This window comes from Bradysia coprophila, unplaced genomic scaffold, assembly GCF_014529535.1.
Source record: "Bradysia coprophila strain Holo2 unplaced genomic scaffold, BU_Bcop_v1 contig_70, whole genome shotgun sequence".
Taxonomy (NCBI): Eukaryota; Metazoa; Arthropoda; class Insecta; order Diptera; family Sciaridae; genus Bradysia; species Bradysia coprophila.
The window spans coordinates 4,747,903-4,772,330 of NW_023503941.1; the positions used below are offsets into that span (position 1 = coordinate 4,747,903).

The 24,428-nt window shown below is 37.7% G+C and overlaps 1 protein-coding gene and 1 long non-coding RNA gene across 5 annotated transcripts; both read right to left on the minus strand.

Moving 5' to 3' along the window:
* Window positions 1-1,144: 1,144 nt before the first annotated feature.
* Window positions 1,145-7,605, minus strand: LOC119083833 (ephexin-1-like). Of its 4 annotated transcripts, none has more exons than XM_037193636.1 (8): window positions 7,078-7,571; window positions 5,665-5,811; window positions 5,320-5,587; window positions 3,671-3,842; window positions 2,002-2,200; window positions 1,684-1,946; window positions 1,476-1,620; window positions 1,145-1,378 (listed from the first exon to the last, which is right to left on the minus strand). In XM_037193636.1, exons 2-8 carry the CDS (start codon window positions 5,767-5,769, stop codon window positions 1,238-1,240), a joined length of 1,293 nt encoding a protein of 430 aa, XP_037049531.1. In that variant the 5' UTR covers window positions 5,770-5,811; window positions 7,078-7,571; the 3' UTR covers window positions 1,145-1,237. The 4 variants fall into 4 exon arrangements, with proteins under 4 accessions (XP_037049531.1, XP_037049528.1, XP_037049529.1 ...); XM_037193633.1 differs by having other exon boundaries at window positions 1,151-1,378; window positions 6,893-7,605; XM_037193634.1 differs by having other exon boundaries at window positions 1,151-1,378; window positions 6,866-7,571.
* A 7,192-nt stretch (window positions 7,606-14,797) lies between these two features.
* On the minus strand, window positions 14,798-17,029 carry LOC119083851. The gene is made up of 2 exons (XR_005088955.1): window positions 16,930-17,029; window positions 14,798-15,160 (listed from the first exon to the last, which is right to left on the minus strand). It is a non-coding gene; the product is annotated as an uncharacterized LOC119083851 (long non-coding RNA).
* Between the last annotated feature and the right edge of the window lie 7,399 nt (window positions 17,030-24,428).

Below are 24,428 nucleotides of genomic sequence, written 5' to 3' on the forward strand. Positions count from 1 at the left end.
GATTGGAATGTGCAGAGGAATTTATCTACACGGAACGGGACACATGCATCATTTTCATGACCTTACAATTGTCCAATATTACCAATTGGAAGGTCATGAAAATGATGTATGTGTTCCGTTCCATGTAGATAGATTCCTCTGCACATTCTAATCTCACAATGTTGAACCCATACGAGGCATTGTATGTAAATGTGTTCGCCGAAACGTGGCTAGGCAATTCCTTCCACCTGGGAGAGATCGCCAGCGTACCTCAGGCGGAGCTTTATGCGGCACTCATGGGAGCACATGAAACTCTGCCTATAGGGACGCAAGGCGAAGAGGTCATTATATGTCTTGACAATATATCAAGGCACTCGTATCGCCCGTAGTCACCTCCAAGCTGGTGAAGGAATGTAAGGAATACCTGAACCTTCTTGGTCTGAGCAATCGGATCAATTTGGTCTGGGTACCAGGACATTCCGGCGTGGAGGGAAATGAGGAAGCAGATAAGCTGGCCAAAGAAGGCTCGGCGACTCAGGCAAACGGGCCAGATTCCGCCACCTTCCACCTTCCGATTCCCCAGTCAGAGTGTAAAAGAGCACTGGAAGACTGGGTTAAGCGTAAACACGCAGAACGCTGGGAAGCGTATAACGGAGGCGTTCACACGAAATGCTTCTTCCCTAAGCCTAACAAAAAATGGGCCAAAGATTTGCTCAAAATGGACCGAAATCGCATTAGAAGAGTAGTAGGAGCGATTACGGGACATTGCGGGCTGAATCGGCACATGAATAAGTTGAGGCTTTCGGACACTCCGAGATGTTCCTGCGACCTAGAAGAAGAAACGGGTGCACACTTGATATGTGACTGCCCCAAATTTCTTCAACTAAGACGCAGGATGCTCGGAGACTACGAGGTGGTTCCTTCGGAAATTGCTGCAATAGGACCTGACATCTTAGACAGGTTCCTATCGGCAACAGGAAGGCTACCATGATTTACATGATGACCGGGAATGGAAACAAAGGATCAACAGATCTGTGTTTCGAGATTTTAAATGATCGTCCCAAACTGATAAATCTAGATGTGTTTTCATATGGAAAGCTAAGAATTTCATCAAATTTTATCGTCTTCCCTTCCCCCAGACATCTAAATCAAAGTAAAGAGGTTGTGTGGTTTTTTCAGTCCTTTATTGCACGGTGAAGGTAACAACAACTGTATGCAACATCTAGATGTCTTTATATTTGGTCCGTCACGGGCACCATCAGGATAGATTACTCACTGTGTCCAAATGTGTATCGAAATTTCGAACAACTGGGATCGTTAGCGTGCTAGTTGAACCGTTTATCACATCTAGCTTTCGCTGCCAACTTTCAATTTGAGATTTTTGCTTTGCACCAAATATCTGTTGTTATAGCAACCAACGGTGGTATTGGAAGAGTCAGTTTATTAAGTAAGTTATCAGGTGAAAAAATTGGATTGTTAGGCACGGCGGCACTTACATGAAAGGTTTTCTCCTTTGTAAAGTACACCAGAAATGTATGCGGATACTCCTTCCACACATAGTCGCTATTTATAGGAAACGCTTTTATGGCCACGTTTGCATTACTTGTTGAGACGGCGTCCAGGAGTTCGAGTTTACCAGAACTGTAATCACAATAAGAATTTTAGTGGCGGATCCCTGCAAGTTTCAGTACAATTTTATGTAACCTTCGTCTGCGGAAAACAAATATTTGATGTGTGTAAAAGACAACGAGACAATGCTTCGGTTTCTGTTTGCGGAAACTCAATTTGCTGAATTCAACTTTGAAATTGCCATTAGTCTCTGCAGGATACTTGACAAATTCCTCTTTAAGTATAAATTTCCCCAAGGCATCATGGGCCGAGTCGACATTCTCAAATTTGCAAACAATAGCGTGCACTTCCAGTGAGTCTTGTGTCTCTCTCGCCATCTCGTTGCATTCTTGCACCAACTATTTCATTCGGTTCAATTTCTATATTAAGCTCTGAAAGGAACACGTTTTATACCTTGGTTAAATTCTCGAATGCCTGAACACATCGATCCTTTTCATTCTCGAATGTCACTTTCTTCATGATGGCATTCATCAGTAGTGGAAGTCTTGTGATTCGTTGCATCGGCAGCATGAGATAGGAATCTAAGGCTAGCCGTTGAAACTTGGGGTTGTCTTGAATTGCCTTCATCATTTGCACAAAGTCCTCTTGCAACCTATGACGATAATTTAAGAAATTGACATGATATGGTTATGTGTGGCCATAAGTAAGTTCCGAATGTAAGTAAAACGCTGTCAATTTAACTAGCACGAACGAAGCTCCGAGTTTGTAAGAACCTTGCGGAGTCGTCAGATTGTAGTCGGTTAGCAGAAAGAGTAGAAAAGTCAAAGAACATCGCATGAAAAACGCTTTAGCGATCGTAGGACTCATAAGTTAACTTAACAAAACAAAAAACAATTTTTTCAGAAGTAAAAACCAAGTTGCAAAATGTCTCGGATGTCCCGAAAGGTAGCACTAGATTCCTGCAAGAGATTTGAAAATCGATATCCAAGTGATATGTCAATAATCAATATCAGAGTCCTTGACATATCAGGATTTTGTACAACTGGAATTTTGGTATATTTTCATAGATTCTGACCCCTCCCAGTTATTAATCTGTCGACCGCAATCGAGTTCCTATATGTTTCCAATTAATGACGTTTTTGGATAGATTGTGATGTCTGTATCATCAATTTCCCGAGTGCGAGTGATGAAAAGTGGAATTTTTAGGACTCGAAAGCTTGTCCGAGTATGACCAACTTACAATGTACCCTAAAAAATTCCGCTTTTCATTACGAGTTACAAATGACGTTCGCTGTGCCTGAGGAACATGATGAGACAAAGAGACAAAGAAATCACTTTGCAATCATTTCAATTTTTCTTGGCAACCATCGTTGCATGCTCGATCGCGTCTGAGAAAATTTGTATGAAATTCCATTGTCGGCAGTGTTTATCAGCCGACAAAGTTACTTTCACAGCCGCATAGGGTCAGTACCAAAATATCAAACCTTTCGATCAAAGTTGCCGTGACGAAAAACGTCCAATTATGTTACTCAGGCGCAGAGAATCATTCTGCCGAACCGTCTCCCGAACGTGATAGCCAGATTGGCCAAGGGGCACTCATTCTAAAGGAACGAGCTCATCATTGTTTCTGTGGCTGTATAGTCCCAACAGTCACAAGCCCTAATAAATAGAAAAAAGTGACGCGAGTCCCTGGGTAGTCTTCCAAAGTTATAAAATTGCGTTGCGTAAAAAGATATTGAACTCAATTCCTTAATTGAAGGTTCTGATTAAAGGGAATTATAACACAAAGGCTCATTCGTGTGACGCTTACGTCATTAGATTTATACTCGAAAGTTCATGGTCGTGCTAGTCTTAACTCAAAAGTTACATGAAAACGTTAAATGTAACTCGTGTGAATGATGGCCCTCGCTTCGCTTTGGCCGCAATCGCACTCGTGCAGTTTCGGTATAAATAAAGGATCTTGACCAAACTTCGGACAAAATTACAACCGTATTGGAATTTATGCCGTGTAACTGATTTCGACAATTCGGTAGGAGGATGTGGACGTTGCCTCTTAAAAAATGTTTAGAAAAAGCGGTCAAACCTGACTTATGGCGCGAATTCTGATGATGTCAATATTTACCGTAATTTCTGGAGAGTATGGTCCAGATTAGGCTGATTTCCACAGTATTCTCTGTATACGCCAAATCCATTTTGTACATAGTGATTAATCAACTCTCCAATTTCATTGATGTACAAGGAATCTTCCCACTTTTTTAGCAAATCCTCAAGAAAGGCATTCGACACCCTTTGAACTGTTTTTTTTTGTCTTTCATTATGTCTCTCTTTCTGACGAAGATATTTTAAATTAAGGCTCGGAACAGGTCAGGTTCAGGTCAGGTCAGGTCATGAGAAAAAATACCTGAGTGAATCAGGTCAGGTTCAGGTAATTTCCAAACCTGACCTGACCTGAACCTGACCTAATATGAAAAATACCTGATCTGACCTGATCTGACCTGAATTTGATAAAAGAAAAATTTGAATATTATGGGCGTTTTCAGCTTAGATCTGAGTCAGGAAACATTGTTTTGAAGAGAATACCAAACGATCTGATTAGCCATATATTGTTATTGTTTTCTTCGTGATTTATTGAAGAAATAAGTCGAACATTTTAAACGGTAGAAATCATAAATACAAAAAACAATAATTCAGTATTTTCGGAAGAGGAACAAAATTTAAGAGTGCTCACCCCTTGGCAAATTTCTAGTCTACATATCTGCGCAAAAATATTCGTTTTTTGATAATTTCTCTGATCCAAAATCTTTTTTTGAAAAAGCACAGCCATTAAAGCATGCAAGAATCAGTTACTTTTAAAGGAAAAATTGGTTTGTGGTTGATAACTTATCCCACTTGGCGAAACCTTTGCAAAATGTGTAAATTAGACATTTTGCAAAGGTTTCTCCAAGTGGGATAAGTTATTAACCAGAAACCAACTTTTTTTTAAAGGTAACACATTTTTGCTTGCTTTAATAGTTTTACTTTTTCAAAAAAAAAGATTTCGCTTCAGAGAAATCATCAAAAAACGAATATTTTTGCGCAGAAATGTAGGCTAGAAATTTGCCAAGGGGTGATCGCTCTTAAGGTTTGTACAACGCTTTAACGCACATAACCGCGTGTTTAGTTTTGTGTGTGAGAGAGCATCTGGTGGGTGTAATAACGTCAACAGCTCCAAACAGTTCAACACTATACTCGACAAAGAGGGAAATGTTCCAGAATATTAATTTCAGTAGTCCAAAACATTAATGTCGTTGATCTTCCAGGACAATTTACATGACGCTTGTCAGAACAAAACAATAGTTCAACAAAACAATGAACTATTGAGGCATATCATTTGACTGTAAAAATAAATCATTTAGGTGGGATTGTAGTAATTGTGTAGACTTGCCTCTTAAAAGTACCCGAAATCAACATCAGGCTCGTGTTTAAAATAGCCTTCATTGCTTGACTGTTTTTCAAAATGTTTTTTTTTTCGTTTTTAATTAATAAATACTTAGCAGAATAGAAATTTTATATAATTTTGCCATAATTTATAAAATTATCAGAAATGTAAAAAAATTTAAAAAAATTCAGGTCAGGTCAAGTTTTTTCAGGTCAGGTCGAATCAGGTTAAAGATCACTTCAGGTCAGGTCAGGTCAGGTAATTAAATTTCAGGTCAGGTCAGGTTAACAAATAATTCAGGTCAGGTTTCAGGTTGACCTGACCTGTTCCGAGCCTTATTTTAAATCACTTACTCTGTTCTAAACTGCTCTTCAAAACTTCCGTATCCTGGTGTCCCACATATGTCTTGAACTGATCAGAAGTGCTGATAAAGTCTTGAAGAACGTTGAGTGAGTTATTGAAAGATGCTTCGGAGGTCAGCAATTCAAAAATTGACTCTTGTAGGACTTTTTCGTTCAACGAAATAACGTCCAACACTCCGGATATTCTTACCTCTTCCAACTCACACCAAAGCATTCGTTTGTCTAGGCGCGAACGTAGTACATTCGAGGGTATTCCATTCTAAAGCCCGTTCAGAGAACAGTAAATTGATGTGATTAACTAGTCTGTAGTTCTGTACAAGGTAATTTCGAAGTTACATAATGTCTAGGCTTTGGTGATGATTCGGCATCCTTGTGAAAGAATTTAAAGTAGATGGTTACGGCAGCAATAACCACAAGAATAATTCCTCCCCACAAATCCATCTTCAATGTGATAGGTCGTCCAATTTCTTGCAAGGTAAGTTCCTGTGAAGGGGAAACCTAGCTTGAATTTAACTTGATGAGTAGTGCTGTCATCAGAAATATACTTTTGCTTGCTTTATTTTTGACACATTTCATCGAGTACACCAAAGTGACGCAACGTACAACGTTACTCAGTAAACTTTCTAGTCGACGTATACTCTCTCCAGTCTCATTCGCTAACGAATTAATTAAAAACGATTTTATATTGTTACGTGAACCTGGAGATATAATCTAGTGTCAATGACGGGTTGTAAAATTCAAGATGGTGGCATAATCCAAGATGTCGTTGAAAACTTAAAATCGATGGCTGTTCATATAGGCGATATTAGAAGGAGGCTGCAACTTTGGTAATTCCCGCCGTGAACGGAAGCTGGGAGTGCAGTATTACTTCGAAACGCACAAACGCTTCTAGCCGTCATTCATTGCATCTACCTCACAACGTCATCTTGAATTTGACTTGACAACATTGCGGAATTCTTCGGATAGGGGCACGGATTCATTTACCTGACAGATGGGTTTAAACAATCTGCGCACATGTTAGGCCACACCTTTTCTAATATACAATCCATTGTTTAACTATTGTTTATACACATCCGTCAAGTCTACAAGATAAAATCGCTGTTAACAAGCTAGCTGCGTAAGGGCGCGTACAGCAATTGTCATTAAGTAACAACTGTCAAAGCTCACTATCCATCTCTATCCTCTACCTATGTCTGCGATGTGGGTAGCCTTGTGGAAACTGTCAAAATTTTGCTAGTGAATGTGGACGATGATTGCTGTACGTGCTCTAAAATGGAAATGAGACCGGACCGGAAAGCAATGTAAAACAGATGGTTGTTTCGTACCAATTTTGTGTGGGATTCATATAGTTACATCCATATTCCAATCAACACAAATGCAAGTGGACGAAATTCGATTCACTCACGAAGCTTTTTTCAACAAAACTATTCGCGTCTGTCAGTTTTACATTGCTACCTAAATCGGCAGTTACAAACGTTCTCTCACTCACATATACATACACTATCCATATGCATCATTATATTACGGTTAAAAACACCTGTCTACGTCAAGACGAGATATTCACCTTGTTAGAAGCGCTTCAGTGTTCGTTGTTCGTCTTCGAAGTTTGTTTAGCAAATGCATTTGATTTTCTCACTGCATTAAAATGACCGTTCTTCAACACTGAAGCCGCACGAAAGTTACTATCTTATTCACTCGATCGTTACACTTAATTCAGATCGCACATTCATCAGATATGCTTACACTCACTTGACGAATAAACTGTTAATGTTTTCCAATGAAACAATCGTCGACACAGTGTATTTATCTGCAACGATAACACTTTATCTTGTACGACAATTTGTCTCCAAAGACAAATTCCTTTGATTAAATCGTGGGTAATATTCGACGCACAATCAACGTTTATAAATAGAATCAAAATTATTCTCGTTTTGCCAATGTTTTAGGAATTTTAAAATTTGGTGCAATCGATTCAACGAAAATTGTCCGTGATACACAATGGTGACTCATTTGAGTGCTCCAAGCAGATGCACAAAATTATACCTTTTAAATTGCAACAGTACCACCACCGCGCCGTTAGGATGTCTTAAACCGATTCAATTTTATGCATTTTTTTCAGTTACCGCTAAACGTTGTCTGACTATTACATCACACACTATAATTGAAAAATAACACACATTGTATTGCATATTGTATTGTGATTCCAAAAAAAAAGAAACCTAAGGAGGGACCCGTACGAATAGGTTGTCTGTCTCCATTTAAACTTCTGTCCAAACTATCTCTAATTAAAATTGCTTACAGCAATGTTGACAACATTAGACTTAAGAGACTTAATTGGACGGAACGTTGACATCGTTAAAGACAATTTCACGAAAATTAAAGATAAGAGTGCTGAGTTAGGTCTAAAGGTCAGTGAGAAAAATACCAAGCACACGACAACTTCATTAGATGTGAATGCGAAACACTTCGAGACTGTCGACAGCTTTATTTATCTTGGGTCACTGGTCAACAGTGATAATAGCATCGGAGAGGGAATACGTAGAAGAGTAACACTTTGTAACAGGAGAAGTTACAGTCTTCAAAAACGCTTTCGATCAAAAACAATCAACCCCAACTTTAAGTGTGAACTGTGGAGATCGCTGTAGCATATGGACCGGAAGCTTGGTGCATGACACGACGAGATGAACAGACAATTTTGGTTTTTGAAAGGAGAATTATTCGATCAATTTTTGGAGGTGTCCAAGTGAACGGCAATTGGCGAAGAAGATACAACGAACTGTATCAGCTTTACAAAGAGCCTCGCAAAGAGCCCGACATAGTCAAAATCATCTACTGTTAATCTAACAATAGTGCGAAATCTTTACCAAGTGCAAAATGCCGAGAGTGTTGAGAAGAAAATATTAAAAACAATTTTCGTTTCAACCCTTGGTCCTGTTTCAACCTGCCGGTGAGGACTTGCGGCCCTGTGTAAATCTCAGATTACCGCAGTGAAGCGTTGTGTTTTTTTTTGTCCATTGACGAAAGACCTGGTTAGCTAGCCCACCACCTTATTGGGCTATTCTTCATTGACAAGTGGATCGACACCGGCTTTTGGTGGGTTGTGATTTCCGTTTCTACACGTTATAGACAATTTCAAGATATTTTAATTGGGAGGTTACGCTTGGTGAAAAAGGGACTTCACAAATTAAAGACCTGGGACATAGACTGTTATGATCAGAGCGAGAGAACCGCAGACTAGTTAATTATCACTTGCCTTGGGGTACTTGTCAAAATATTGCTTTCTCTTTCAACATGTTAGGTTGAGAGCGAGAGGACCGATGACCAGTTTATTATAAGTTACCTTGGGGTACTTGTCAAAATATTTATTTCTCTTTCATCATAACACTCTATACCGCTTAAACACTGTATACGTTTGACATTGCAATGTGGACAACATAAAAACATTTAATTTCAAAAACCACCGAAATCCCGTGCTTCCATCTACATAAACAACATATGCTGAACGAGGCAATCTTAATCTGTTAGTCTCGTACACTTCGTACGAAGTTACCAAAAAAAAAATATTTACAAAAATACAAATAAAGATTGCCATGAAGGTAATATACATTCATAAAAATGTAGAGTCACGAGTTTGACGTCAACGATATTTAAATAAAAGAATCGAAATGAAAATACTGATCGAGACAAACATAAAAATCATTACGAAAGCCACATCGGTGTTGTATTACATCGCTATATATTGGTGTAAATGTGAGTGATTATATTATGATCAGATTTGTACACAAGTCGCGTATACTCAATGCGAACATTGAATTAACTCACAAATTACTAACTAACTTATACAGTTCGGTTTTTATGGTATTATATCATGCGTTGTTATAGCGGATGATACGGGGAATAACAAGACGGAATTAAGAATTTTTATTGACACAAAACTATTTTTAGCTTTTTACTTACATGCCACCTGTGCTCGCTTTAAATTTTCTTCTAAATCTATTGAGGGATTCTTTTGAAAATCCATCCATCAAAATCGGACCCATTTCGTCTGGGATGGATATATACATGGTTTGAAAGGTCTTTGCCAGTAGACCTCAAAACAGGCCTCGCACAGTCTCGAGCCACACCTGGTTGCTGGTGGAAGATCTCCGAAGTTGGAAAATAGTATGTTACATACCAAGGATCAAAAAGGTGTGTTTTAGACCCGCTTCGCGTCGCTCCATCCCTGGACGTTTTCACCACCGTGGTCTAAAACACACCTTTTTGATCCGTGGTTTGTATACTATTTTTCTTCCTGGAGTACCAAAGTCACATTCCGAACAAAACATAACAACAAAACTGAACAACATACCGGTGCAAAAGCATTCCATATTAATGCCGAAAGTAATCCGTATGAATGCCTAAAGAAGTCCGTTCCGTGTGCATGTATTCTCACAAATGTCGAAAAATAAGCAATCTGTAGGAATGCCGAAAGACATCCGAATGAATGCCGAAAGCAGTCCGTATGAATGCTGAAAGCAATCCTTATGAATGCATTGTCACAAAACACTAAAAACATTACATTCGCGTACATACAACAACTTGACACATTTGGGAAGGAATAAAGATAGGATCGAAAATGACATAAGCGGGAATGAAAATTGAGAGAAAATAGTAGGGGAGAATGTTGCTCTTTCGGTACTAAATTTGGTGAGTGAATGTGACGGTTTTGGTACTACAGGAAGAAATAGTATTTTTTATCCGAAATTTTAGGCCGTTATAAATGATCGTTCTGGGTGAGAGTGGGCTCGTTGGAAAGCTGAGCTCAAGTACTTTCGGGTCATGCCTAGTTTGATTAGATTCATTGATATATGTTTGCAAAAAATGCAGGAATTTTTTTTCAAAATCTGTGTGAACTTTAGACTGGTACTGATGACGCCTAATGTGAACCTAAGGTGCTAGTCGTAACATACATTGTCTAAGCTTTTCATTGATACCTCATTTGCAGTGCTGGTGATTGCTGGCGAGTTTTACGAGTAGCGGTAGTACTAACATAAAGTTCTGTTATGTCAGCAATCACCAGCACTACAAATGAGGTATCAACGGAAAGCTTAGACAATGTATGTTACAACTAGCATGTTAGGTTCACATTAAGCGTCATCAGTACCAGCCCAGACCTGTCTAAAGTTCACACAGATTTTGAAAATTTTTCTTGCAAATGTTTGCAAACATATATCAACGAATCTAATCAAACTAGGCATGACCCGAAAGTACTTAAGCTCAGCTTTCCAACGAGCCCAATCTCACCCGGAACGATCATTTATAACGGCCAAAAAATTCGGATAAAAAACACTATTTTGCCAACTTCGGAGATCTTCCACCAGCAACCAGGTGTGGCTCGAGACTGTGTGAGGTCTGTTTTAAGGTCTACTGGCAAAGACCTTTCAAACCATGTATATATCAATCCCAGACGAAATGGGTCCGATTTTGATAGGTGGATTTTCAAAAGAATCCCTCATTGCAACCACAGACTTTCCACATAGAGGCTAGTACACAGTTGAACAATTATCAGCTTTCTTGGCGTATGGGCCTCAGTGCATAACATTGATCACGAGCGACCTACCAGCTCGTGCATGCCATTTTAAAACAGTGTTTACCAACTAACGAAGACAAGAGGTTGAATGACCTGTTGAACGTTTCGAAGAAATGGAACATAGAAGTTGAGTGGCTGCAAGTGGTAATAAAGGCAAAGAAAATATAGTTCACCGCTTAAGATGTGCCAAAGCCTTCAGAAGTTCATGGTCTGCCTCACCTCAATCTACCACCAATTCCTCAAACATTAATCGGTCTCACACTGAAACGTTTAAATTAGATCGGAAATCCGTCGAGAGCAATATGAACAAATGTCTGATTCACGTCGTCTTTTTGAAAGTTGTAAAGTGAAGCCCAAAGCGAAGTGTTTTTCAGTCTATCAGTTGACAATCCAAACAAGAAATATGAATTCCAAAGTTCATGTGGGCTTTTGGAAGAATCCCTGAAACTCAAAGAAATGAAAGTTTCTTACAAAAATTACACCACAGGTCATGTAGAGTTGAGCCTGGGAGTTGCGGGAAATGTTAAAACTCAACTAAAAACAAGAATGATATATTCGTGCGAGCCCGAATAGGATAAAATTTACCTGATTCTATTATGTACTTTTACAACGTCCACTTCAAATTTCGTGATATTTCGCTAATTTTAATCAAATACTTGGAAGAATACTCTAAATTCTTTCTCCTGTTTACCATGACGATGACCCATGATCCGTAATGAGCAAACATGAATTTTGAAAAAATTCGATTTGAATCTGACTTTTAGACATTACGAGAAGTGATTCAATTAAAAAATGCATTTCGTAAATAATTTTCAAAAAGTAATCTGTTTCTTTCGAACGTTGCAAGAATAAATTCAAAACCAATAAATAAAAATTCCATTTAGTTACTTATCTGCGCAATCATTGTTCGTTCGTCAAAAAATAATTTCAAATTCGAATAGTCTATCCTTTCAAACAAAAGTGTTGTATTTTTGTAAGATTTGTACACGAATCCTCCAAACGCTCTCACAAACACATTCACTTCACATGTGTTTCGCATGTGTTTCACATGTATTCCGCATTTGTTTCACATTCGGCATTCAAATGTGAATTAAATGTACATCACATTTCGTTTAATCGTCACATTTGCACAATTAGCGATGAATTTCATCAAACTTTTGTCACATCCTAATACTTTGGACCCAAATGCACCGATATGTGCAATAAAATTGAATACATTGTGTTATTATAAGGCCAAATGTGCGGATCACATATGGGCAAATGTGTCATATCAGGCAAATTTGGCCATTTTGCATGCTCACATTCACCTAAATTAAAAATTATTTTTGTCAAAACTCAATTGCAACCTGATTCTATGTTCCTTAAACTATTTAGATGTGGTGTAGATGTGTCAAAATATTGCGTAGATTTGCTGTACGTGCTAATCAAACATTTTTTGTCGTCACATTTGATTCACAGGAGATGTACATTTGATGTACATTTGATGTACATGTGATGTACATGTGATTTACATTGTATGCCATATTAAACGAACATGTTTTGAGTGCGTTCAAAGAGGAGAGTGTTTAGTGACAAGTCGATATGAACGTCTACACTGATGTAATTGGCACAGAATTTTTGAACACTTTTATAAAAAGCTTTCTTTCTGCATTTTTAGTGAAATTTGAAATTTTATTGATCGTTTACCAACGGCGACTTATTCGTTCGAATAAAATGATTTTTTTAAGCAGCAATTATGAAAACTAAATTTTTATTCTTATTTTGTTTGTATGTCGAAAAACGAGATTCATTGTGACTCTAGTTTATGTTCACTCATATTTTCATGGTTCCTGAGATCAGATTTTTGAAGAATAAAAAATCAATCAACGAGGAATTTTTTCAATGTTCTATTGTTGTTAATGCTAGATTTGTTGAATAAATGTTCTGGGTAAAATATTAAAGTAAACAAAATAAAAGTTAATTTGATCGAATTTGTTGCAAGCTACGAATACATTCTTGCCTTTAGATAGTAGTTAATATTTCCCGCAACTCCCTGTGGTGATCACAGTTTGCCATTGAATTGATTTACATCAAAGTAGACTTTGGATTTGCCTATAAGTACTGTTCATGCGAAGCAAATAAATTCATTCTATTCTTAACCTCGGTTAGAAGAACATCTCGGTGTTTTATTATAGTAGATAGAACATCTCTCTACAAACTGGGGTCGATATTTGATATTTATCCGAGATATTTAGTGGAGATGAGGATTGGGAATGCCACGAACATGTTCGCTCTTGATGGGATCTAATTGTTTTCTGACGCCAAGAGACATGAGACGCATCAGATCTCTTCCAAACAATTCAAAGTGAGTTCAGCATTTTGAACCAAAAGTGAGCATAGGTCCTTATGTGTCTCATAAAAATGTCACAAAGCAAGGCAGCTCTCTAGCAATATCACACCGATTGTTTACAAAATTTGGAGGCTTAAAATCACTCAGTGTGCATTGCACAAAGAAAAAATATCTCACGAATTTTCAGCGCTATAAAACAGTTATGCAATTAAACAGTCATTGAATGGTTATGGTTGCGTCGATCAAAAAAAAAAAGTTTTTTAGGTGCGTAAAAGGGGAATACCTAAACGTAAACTCAGCTGTGTTGGCCAAATGCGACAACGGCGATTCGGGCTAACGCAATAAGAGAACAACGAAATTGCAAGTGCGAGACCCATAACACGATAAATGAGGAACGCACCTCGGCCTAAATTAAATCCGGAAAGTTTTTAGCCCCGTACGAAGTACGAAGGGGCTTATAGGATTACGATGCCGTGTGTAATTGATGGAATTCGAAGCAGACGGTAAGGGCAAAGTGTTTGCCTATGTTCATAGATGACGAATCCGCAATAAAAATTTGGGCCGTCTGTCCGTCTGTCCGTCACGTCGATATCTTGAGTAAATCAAATCCGATTTCAAAAATTTTTTTTTTCCTTCGGCCCTTCGTGAGTTAGTGCCACCTAAGTGATTTAAGGTCTTTTGGTTATATTTATGGCAAAATAAACGATGGAAATGTAAATGACACGGCAAATGATAGGTATTGTCAATACCAATCCAGGAAAAAGTTTTTTAAAATCGGGTGAGTGGACCGTGAGTTAGGGCCTTAGAAGTGAAAAGCTACTAGGGCACTATGTGTATTTTACATATAACTCAAGTAAATTTAATCCGTTTTTCGTAATTTTTGTTTCATTTGAAAGATAATCGAACACCGAATAGAATGTTGTTGAAAAAAAAAAAAAAAATTTGGGTCCTTGGACTAAGGCCGTTACTAGTGCCCTATGTGTATTTTACATATAACTCGAGCAAATTTCATCCGTTTTTCGTAAATTGTGTTTCATTTGGAAGGTAATCAAAGGCCGAATAGAATGTTGTTGAAAAAAAATTAAATTTGGGTCCTCGGACTAAGGCCGCTACTAGGGCCCTATGTGTATTTTGAATATAACTCGAGCAAATTTCATCCGTTTTTCGTATTTTTTGTTTCATTTGGAAGGTAATCAAAGGCCGAATAGAATGTAGTTGAAAAAAAAATTAAATTTGGATAAATTTAAATTTTAGGGCTATTTGAAATTTTTGTTTTATTTGAAAGGAACGTCGTACGGGGCTTCGTAATTGCGCTATGCGCAATTTCTAAGATGTACACATTTCATAATAATTTGACTTCAACTACGTTTACGGGTGCAATTGGTCTACGGTCAAAGTAGGGTGACAGACGCACTAGGGTCACGTACGCAATAGATATACGGGTTTGTACGGGGCTCAGTCGCAGCAGACGCTCCGACTGTTCTGACGGCTCGTTTTTTACATAATTTAGTCAAAAGCAAAAATAAAACGAGGAAGAAGATGATTTTGGAATGTCAGTCTGATTAAAACAATTTTAAGTAAATTTGTTGGTTTATTTTTACAATTACTAATCAATATTCTGCTGTCTTTATGTAATGCAATCCAGCGTCAAATCTAATTTCTTGCATTATACACTACAAATAGAAGCGCATTTCCAATTCTGTTCGCAATCCCGATTAGTGTTACAAGTTACGTATCTATAACTTTGTGAATAGCTCTTTGTGGACCAACACCAGCCAGCACCCTCCCCAAAGTTATCGCACGCTGTCCAACAATAACCAGTGTGACAACCGAAACCGGCAAAACGATCCGGTATAACTGCATCAGCCGTTGCCATCAGCATCGACAAAAGCATCAGCAAACCACACACGTTTTTGAAAATCGACATTTTTACTCTGGGAACGAGATTGAAAATTAAATTTCTAATTAGTCGTCGTAATAAAACGTCAATTATTTTCATTAAAAATTTTATTTTTGTCTAAATTGAAAGAAATTTCTGACAAGTTTATTAAAGAACGAAGCTATTTCGATGTGATGCATGAATGTGCATTAATCCTCCCCATTCATATTGACCAATTTAAGTTTTTTTTTTAAGAGGACACTATTAGATTTAGTCATCGACTAATCAAATTGTTCAAGTTTGGATTAGTGTACCCTGCACAATTATTGTTCACTTTAATATACAGAGTCGCTTTTTCTACAAGCTCCCGTTTATTATTCCGGAAAACCTCTGAAAACAGGTTATGGACCCAGAGGACGCGAAATAGAAGTGGAAAGGAATGTAATAAACAATTGAAACGTCAATCACTGAAATAAAGATATCGAACGTGGAAATATGACACTGAAACGAAACGTGAGATTTGGACACGGAAATTGTACGTGGAAATGGGACCCGGAAATGGACACGGAAATAAACATGGAAATTGAAAATAGAATGCGAAGTTGAAATCGAGCCCGGGAGTTGAAGTCGAACACGGAAATCGAACATGAAAATTGCACGGCTCTGGAAAATTTTAACGGAAGTAACACGTATTACGATTGCAGGGGAAGTTGCGATACAGTTGTAATGATTGGAGCAATTGAGGAAGCAGCTGCAGTCGACGAAGTTACGGAAAGGCAAAGTAAACTGATTGAATGTACAGAAAGATTAGGAATTGATTATTATTGAGTTGAGAGTTGGCCCTAAAGAAATCGAGCTAACCTTGGTCTTTGGAATTGAATAATATAATTTCGGTGATAACTTCGTATCTGCGACCTTTCTTGAAAGAGTGGGACCATCGTTTTGGGTCAAAATGTGTTAGCTTCGAGTAAAAATAGTAAATGTTTTTGGTGTATGTAACCTACTACGATAAAACGCAATAGTTCACGAAAATTGTCACAAATTCCTCGTAGTAGGCTATATCACCACAAACATTTATCATTTTGTTACTCAAAGCCACCCTTCTTGGCACAAAACGATGGTCCAGCGTTTTCCACAAAGGACGCGAATAGGAAGATATAATCGAAAATGAAATACAAAACGCCCAAATGTAGGCTATAATTTCAGTCAAATGGTGGTGTCTCTTAAATGACACATTGATTTGACTGAAAAACTGTTTAAATTATTTTTGAACTAACGAAATAGCACATTTTGACACGAGTGATGAAAATTGGATTTGTCGGACTAGTCGTAAGCTTGCCCTAATGAGGCGGAGCCGATTAGGACATGCTTACGACGTGTACATACCGAAAAATTCAACTTTTCATCACGAGTCACAAACGACATTTTTGCGCTTGAAAACTGAAATGAGACGAAACAACAACAACATTAACAAAGAAATCACTCTACGAGCCATTTCAACAACAAAGCATGCACACTTGATCCCATCCGGAAAAATATATATGAAAATCCATTTTCGGCCGGAGAGAGCGTCGAGAAAGTACTTTCTTGGCCGCAAATACCTCTCTCTGAGAAGTACAGAAAAATTGAACTTTTCGATCGTAGAATGCGTGTCGAAATCCGACGAATTTCAGTCTTCAAGCACAAAAATTATTTTTTTCAAATTAACTTTTCAACTGACAAATATTCTAATTATTGACATCCACTTCGTCCATATAACCGTCAAATTGAATTTATAATAAATTAAGCTTTTCAATTAATTCGAATTATTGCCACCGAACTTACCCAAATAAATTCACTACTCACTGATCACTACGAACCCGATTGTTGATTAATGCAGTTGAAATGATTGCAACACCGGCTTTTATATTAATTCGCATTAAAATGTAACAGATCCGCGCAAAAATATGATACTCATTAGTTTCTGTAATCTGTTCTTGTTAACTGATCGGGTTGATAGGTTATGTAAACCGATACGAACGTGTAAATAAATGATACATTTTCTGAAGGTCAATGTTATCGAAGATGTTCGCCAATACTTCCAACTTGTTGATTATAGTATAGTATTTCAATCGGAGACCTGTTGGGTGGGTGAGATTCTTTGACTGTCTGAACTTATCAATAGTTTTTGTGTCAAACTCTTCCCTTTTGTGAGTCTTCGTTGTTAGACTGCGTTGCGTTTATTGTCCGTCCACAATAAACGATCATTGAGACATTTTTGTTCCTGTGAGGTCAACCAAGCTCTTCTGTGTTACTATAGAACCCGAACACCTGAGCTCGGAGAACTAATTGAAACAAGCTCGTTTTGGTTCAACAATAACAAAATGACTATACAGTGTTTAAGTAGAGCGAGATGGAAAACTACCTCGGGGTCTGCTGTCAAAAATTATACAAAAGAATCTGATCTGGTTGTCGTTTCGCCATTCCTCTCACTTGAACACCGTATATTTATTCCATTAACTCACCTGCTTTTATGCAAGAATTCTTCCCTGCTCCAATCGCACATAAATGTCAGTTCATTAACTCATTGCCAAATCAACAATAAAAATTAAATTCCAAATAATTCGATGCATTTTACCGATCATGCAGCAAATTCAATAAATATGCGTTCCAACAGTAACGCAATTTAATTTTTTTGCTGCTGTTTCCAATCAAAATATTCTACAGACATACAAACTCTATAATAAAGCATTTTGCTAATGATGGACATTTATTTTTGTAAGGTGCTTGTTATCTAACTGTCGACGACAGATCGGACACTTATTCTTTCTCGTGATTGCTAGTACCACACATCCGCGGCAAAACAAATGTCCACAGACTGTTGCGACTGGATCTGTGAAATTCGTTTCCAAACAAAGCTAAAGCGTTCGTCGACGTAAATCCTTCTTAATTTTGAAATTGATTGACTTTGTCCACACGGACAATTATGTCATTGCAGGATGCGCTGGAACAAACACTGTTCGTAATAAATATGGCCACAAACCGTGAGTTCTAATCTTTGTGCTGATTGGAGAGTGCGGGAAAGGACTCTTTTTTAATATCTGAATATGTTTCGATGGAATTCCCATAACAATATAAAACTAAGAATTTATGATACTCCGGAAACGTCTTTATTATGTAAAGAACGGGCAATCGATTTTAGTTAACACTGGTGTTTGCATCATCAATTACAATTTTCTTCTGGTAAGCTTTAAAGCTGAACAAAATCACATCGGTATCGTGCATTCGCATTCCATCAAAATCCCATGTTCCCACTTCACGCTGCACTTTAATAGGCAATCGAATAGTGATGGTGCCGGTAGGTCGGTTCTTCTCTGTAATTCCTCGCTTGACCAGTTCAGCAGACATCGCATTTATTCTTGGGTGCGAAAGTGGCATGGTCAACGCTTTTCGGCAGAAAAGAATTCTCGGCACACACATGACAAGCGGCCAAGTATAACTGATCACAAGCTTGGTCCCGTCTTCTGACAAATTGAGGTCCACTCCCTCACTACCAGATATTACTGGCACTGGCCACATTGACAATGTCAACTTTCTGCTCGTCGTCGTAATGAACCCATGTCAGAACTGGAGAATTTTTGAATGTGAGGACCACTTCATCAGTATCACCAGATGGTTCCTCAAAATCGTCGCCCTTCCGTTTTTTAGATTCGGCCACTCCTGCCAATTCCGGAATAGCGATTTCAATATTCGGTTCCCCGGTGCTGTTGCTGGCTGTAATGGTAACTTAGTTTAGGTTATGATGGCAAAATACTTTGCATCAATCCGTCTACCGTATGCACCGTATTTGGCCTTCGTCTTCCGAAAATGAGCAACAAAAGTTTTTGCAGGGAACGCCATGAATGCCTCGTTTGATTGTCGGATCTGATTTGGCAGAGACGACTAATCAATTTTGTTTTGTTCAAATAAAGCGTGAAGCATTCGTTGCTCGGGGCCACTTTCCAACCAAAGTTTTTGTTTTGATGCCATAACTGTTATTATCAAATTTCATATTTAATGCTGCGTTTCTAATATCCAGAAATATTTTCAAAAGTATACCGACCTCTTATGTATTTTTCAGTTCAATTATTTAACACACGTGCTTAGCGCCTACTTGCTTGAAAGCAATTTCAATCGTTCACTTATTGAAGAGTGATTTATGGATCTACAAACATGCAATAATTAAACAAATAAGCCAGTCGACAATAACCTTTTATGCTCAAAACAAACGAGGCATTGAAAACGTGTTTTGGTCCTAGTTTTCATTGACAGATGCAGTAATCGCGATTTTGAATAGAAAAAGTTCTAACTTCATTTGACAGTTTCGAAAATTTCGTCATGAAAAACAGGACCAAAACACGTTTTCAATGCCTCGTTTGTTTTGAGCATTACAATTTAGATTTTTTCTTGTAGATTACAAGCGAAAACTAAATTGGAAAATGAAAGAAAAAACCTTAAATGTATCATTGCCTTTGTAGACTATTTATTTAACTAAATAATTGTAGTAGCCCGAAAAACTACACCCGTCATTTCATTTTCCATTGTGAAATTTAATTTCAATTACCGAAAAGGTGTTTGTGTTTGACTGACAAAACATTTATTTTTACGAGAAACGAGAAAATTCTGCAAAAATAATTTTACAACACAAAGTATGTGCATAAAAATAGTGAGAATTTAAACGTCGGCTATATGCTAACCGTCGCTAAAGTAATGTTCATAAAGTGTCGCTAAATTGGTCGACCGACATTTCTAAAATGACGATCGTCACGGTAACGACTATTTTATAATGTCTGCAATTTCTTATTTTGTTTCTACAGGTTTCAATTTTATAGGACAACTCGCTAAATCGACCTTTAATCTGATAATTTTTCCATATAGCACGTATCAAAATTTGTTAATTATCGCGGAATTACATATTTATCTTGAAGGTCCTTTTGCGGGCGCCCTCAAAAAGGCCTTTTCCAAAACGCCGATCGACTGTTTTTTAAGCGACATTATGCTCAAAACAAACGAGGCATTGAAAACGTGTTTTGGTCCTATTTTTCATGACGAAATTTTCGAAACTGTCAAATGAAGTTAGAACTTTTTCTATTCAAAATCGCGATTGCTGCATCTGTCAATGAAAACTAGGACCAAAACACGTTTTCAATGCCTCGTTTGTTTTGAGCATTAGACTATTTTAGAAATGTCGGTCGACTGTTCTACGAATGTTGGTCGACTAATTTAACAGCTGTGTCTATGAAAATTGCTTTAGCGTCTCTTTTTTATCCTTCTTGTTTCTTTGCTGCAATTTTGAATAGGAAATGTTATGTGGAGTACTATTTAGATGCCATTGTTTTTAATCAATTAGTCAACATAAAATTGATGATGCGTTTTGAGAAATTTTTTTTTTTCATTCTGAATTGTTCTCTTAAATTTCCATTTCGAACTTTGTGTAAATAAGACAACGCGTTTTTCTGATTTTTAAACAAGGACTGCTTTCACAGCGTTGTTGTTTGTAAAGTAATTTTTCATAAAAACTGTGCAACAATTTGAAAGATAGTTGAATACACATACGTTCCTTAAAAAATTAGTAAATTTTGAAGATAATGTCGATGTAGAAATTGTGGTAGAAGCATTGAATCTTAACATTTATTCCTCACTTACAGATGTACTCTGAAAAATTCTTTAAGCTGGGTTGCCGATACTCCGACTCGAAATTTACGCGAAGCTATAAACAAAAACTTCGAAGATTTAAGTCTTTTTTCGGCGTTACACCAACGGTGTGCTCCCTTATTTGGCTAAGAGTCAAAAATGACGCTCCTGATGATTCACATCCGAAGCACCTTTTGTGGTCTTTATATTTTCTGAGGCAATACTCTAACGAGCACATAAGAAGATCCATTTTCGGTGCTGACGAAAAAACTATTCGCAAATGGACGTGGATTTTTGTGAAACTTTTGTCTGATATGAATTTGGTATGCAGCTGTTTGATAGAGAACTTATATATCACATCAGTGTGTTCTAATTTTTGCTTGTAGATAATTTGGGAAAAACGCTACGATGGGTCAGTGCCGAACCAAAAATGTCTTTGTTCTTTAGATGGTGTCGACTGTAAAATTGCAAAGCCCCAGCCCTTTAGTTAGAAATGGTTTAGCCATAAATTTCGTAGCGCTGGCCTGCGTTATGAAGTTGGGCTAAACATTCGTACAGGGCATATCGTTTGGACCAACGGTGGCTACCCTTGCGGAGAATTTGCCGATTTAACGATTGCAAGACAGGCCTATGTATTTTTGGTGAACGATGACGAGCTGACATTGGCCGACAAAGGTTACCGTGGCTGTCCTTGTTTTATTCTGCCCAATAAACAAAATGCTGCAATTCACAAACGTATAATGGCGAGACATGAAACAGTCAATAGGCGACTGAAAATTTTTCAAATTTTAAAGCAACCTTTCCGTTACAATTTACAAAAACATCCGATGGTGTTTAAAGCTGTAGCTAATGTAGTTCAGCTCTTGATTGAAAACGGAGAGCCTCTCTTTAAAGTCTTATAAGGTATTTCTTAAATTGATTGAATTGTGTTGCAGTGACGAAAGGTTCTATGCATTTTTAATTTTAAATTTTTCAAACTTCTTCATTCCAAATATTTTTATTTTACGAATTCGAATCATATCTGAAAATTAAAAAATTACTTCTAATATAAACACTTGGTTCACTCGTTTTTTAACTCAACTTTTGTTTTATATTGTACTCCATAATTGAAAAAAGGCCCTTTCCCGCACTCTCTTGGAGGCACCGGACATTGAGATTTAATGTTATTTGCAAAAAATAGCGAATGTACTCCTCAAGAGGCACACTAGTACAAGAAAATGAAAACTTCAAATAGAATTTACGAACATTAGAATTTCCACAGATCTCAAATTCTCTGTAAGTAACTATTTATTTATGAGAATTTACTAAATAAAAATTAAAGTTTGTTGGTTTTACCAGAGTTCACAGGAACTCATAATTCTCATATTTGTTCAGTTGAGTTATTATCATTTCTCCAAACAATGGCCTTAGTTACCATTGTCGTAAATTCGCACTATACGATGACATCGAACTTGCCGACTATACACGTGTAAATACGATGGAGAACGAAATGTATTGGATAGATCAGCGTAGTTGGCGTAGTTACTGATGTGTGGCAAACAATATTCATGCGAGCCTGTGAGCTAGTAAAAGACGTGAATATTGTTGGCATTAGTCGTTAACGTTAAATGTGGCATATAAACATCTGAAATGACTTCATTTTTGCTCGTATCGTTGGTCGAGTTGGATAGGCGCTGGATTTATAAACCAGAGGTTGCTAGTTCAAGGCCAACTGTGGACATTATGAGCAAGAATGCTTTCACTTCAGATTTTGATGTCTAGTATGTTTCACTAAATAACTATTTATTTAGCTCTTATTACGTGGTTGACACCTGGTCGAAGAACGAGAGTCTGACAGTTGCTGTCCTTGACCGGCTTCTTAGTACGATTCGAAACTGGCGGTGGTGATGGACCAACTTGTTGGTCCATTCGTCGTTGAACCATTTGCTAATCCATTGGAATAGGGGGTTGTTGTGCTGCGTGATTGAGCAGCTGCAATTCGGTATTGAACTGATGAACTGCTTGTGATTGATGCTGGCTGAGAGTAAAATTGCATCGCAAAGTCATTTTGACAAGTATCGCTGGTAGCCGACAGAGTCTTGGATTCACAAACTCTCTCCGATTTTCAACCCGTAAATCGTTTAAGCTCCGTTTTATTAAACCGGCATTTGCAGCAACTGTTGTCGTGGTCCGACGTATGCCCGGTATACGAATGGGGCCAGGCAATTGTAGAAATCGTGCAATATCCTTGGGTATCTTGGCAATGCTGTGCTTGCCCATCACTTGGACAGCACACTTTCCTTTCCGCCACTGGAGGAACAAATGTTCCGTCTTCACGGATGATGGACGCATGTTCAGGTAACGCCGAATGATCCTCGCGAATTCGTTGCCAACGACGTAAACCTTTTTAATCTTAGTTTTCGTTTCAGATATTTTCACAATAACTTCTTTGCCGTCGTCCTGCACGTTTGCCAACGTTAAATTCGTGAGCTCACAGCCTCTGGATCCACCAATTGCTGGTCTAAGACTAGTCATCGAAGTCGAACTTTCCCTTTTCATAAACTAAATTGTTCTAATCATTGACGTTGAAGATCAAAACAATTCTGATTTTATTCAATGAAAATGTTGTTGGATATCACTTGATAATAACTTATGTTGAGTGAATGAACATAGTCAAAGCACTGTCAAGCACCGAAGCTGACTTTGACATTACTCAATTAGAAGGCCAAAAACACACCTGTTGACTATTTAAAAAAAATTTTGATAGCCATTGTATGAAAAAGAATAGCCAACTTTGATCGGTTCAGTCCTCTATTTGAGTGACGTCAACGTCAGCTTCGGTGCTAGACAGTGCGTTGACATAGTAATCTAATTGAATGTGTAAATCTAGTAACCTTAGTTAAGGACCAAAAACATATAAATACGGTGTGTTTGCTATAATAAATTCAGTCTATTTCGAGACGACAAACTGGTCGTTTTATTGTAGATTCCGGATTGGAATCCGTGAAATTCCAACAAATGTTCGGGTATTTATATGGTATAGAATGCACAGCATTCTACGTGGCTTTACCATTTGTTGGCCGACTACGGTCGCCACACTTGTTTTCTAAAATTGTGGGTAACCAATACTGACATAAAAAAGAGCTTTTAATGTTTACCTATCAATGTCAACGTGATGAATCAATGCCATTGATACTGTTCTTGAACTGAGGTCGAAATATTTGGAAGAAAATAACTAACGTTGAGGAATCCCGAATAGACAAATTTACACCCGTGTGATGAAAGTGATGAAATGTGGATAATATGTCTCTCGCAAAGTGGTTGATTGTTTGGCAAAATTAATCCGTTCTTTCTGTTTTAAGTGATTTTTTTCTTAATTTATTCTAATTAATTCGATTTTTGGATTTCCACGTTTTGATTATTCCGATTATTCCGACATCACGTTCGTTTCCAATTCTTTTTTTCGCTTGTCAATAAAGAACTCTCATTAAAAACAAGGCATCAGAACAGTCGGAGCGTTTGCTGCGACTTAGCCCCGTACGACCCGTAATCCTATTTCGTCCGTAACCATAATACTTCCGTAGCCGTTATTCGCCCGGAACCCTAATACGTCTACAACCCTCTAATGCGTCTGTTACCAAAATGCAAGTCAAGCTGGGCATGGTCAAATTTACTGAAAGTGTTCATTTTTA

Bases quoted from the DNA above. Each gene is read 5' to 3' on its own strand.
- LOC119083833 (XM_037193636.1), bottom strand. From the start codon at position 5,769: ATGGATTTGTGGGGAGGAATTATTCTTGTGGTTATTGCTGCCGTAACC. The intron at 2,201-3,670 runs GTAAATATTGAC...TTATCGTCATAG, and splicing joins CATACTCTCCAGAAATTACG to GTTGCAAGAGGACTTTGTGC. The intron at 1,379-1,475 runs GTAAGTGCCGCC...CTATAACAACAG, and splicing joins CAAAGGAGAAAACCTTTCAT to ATATTTGGTGCAAAGCAAAA.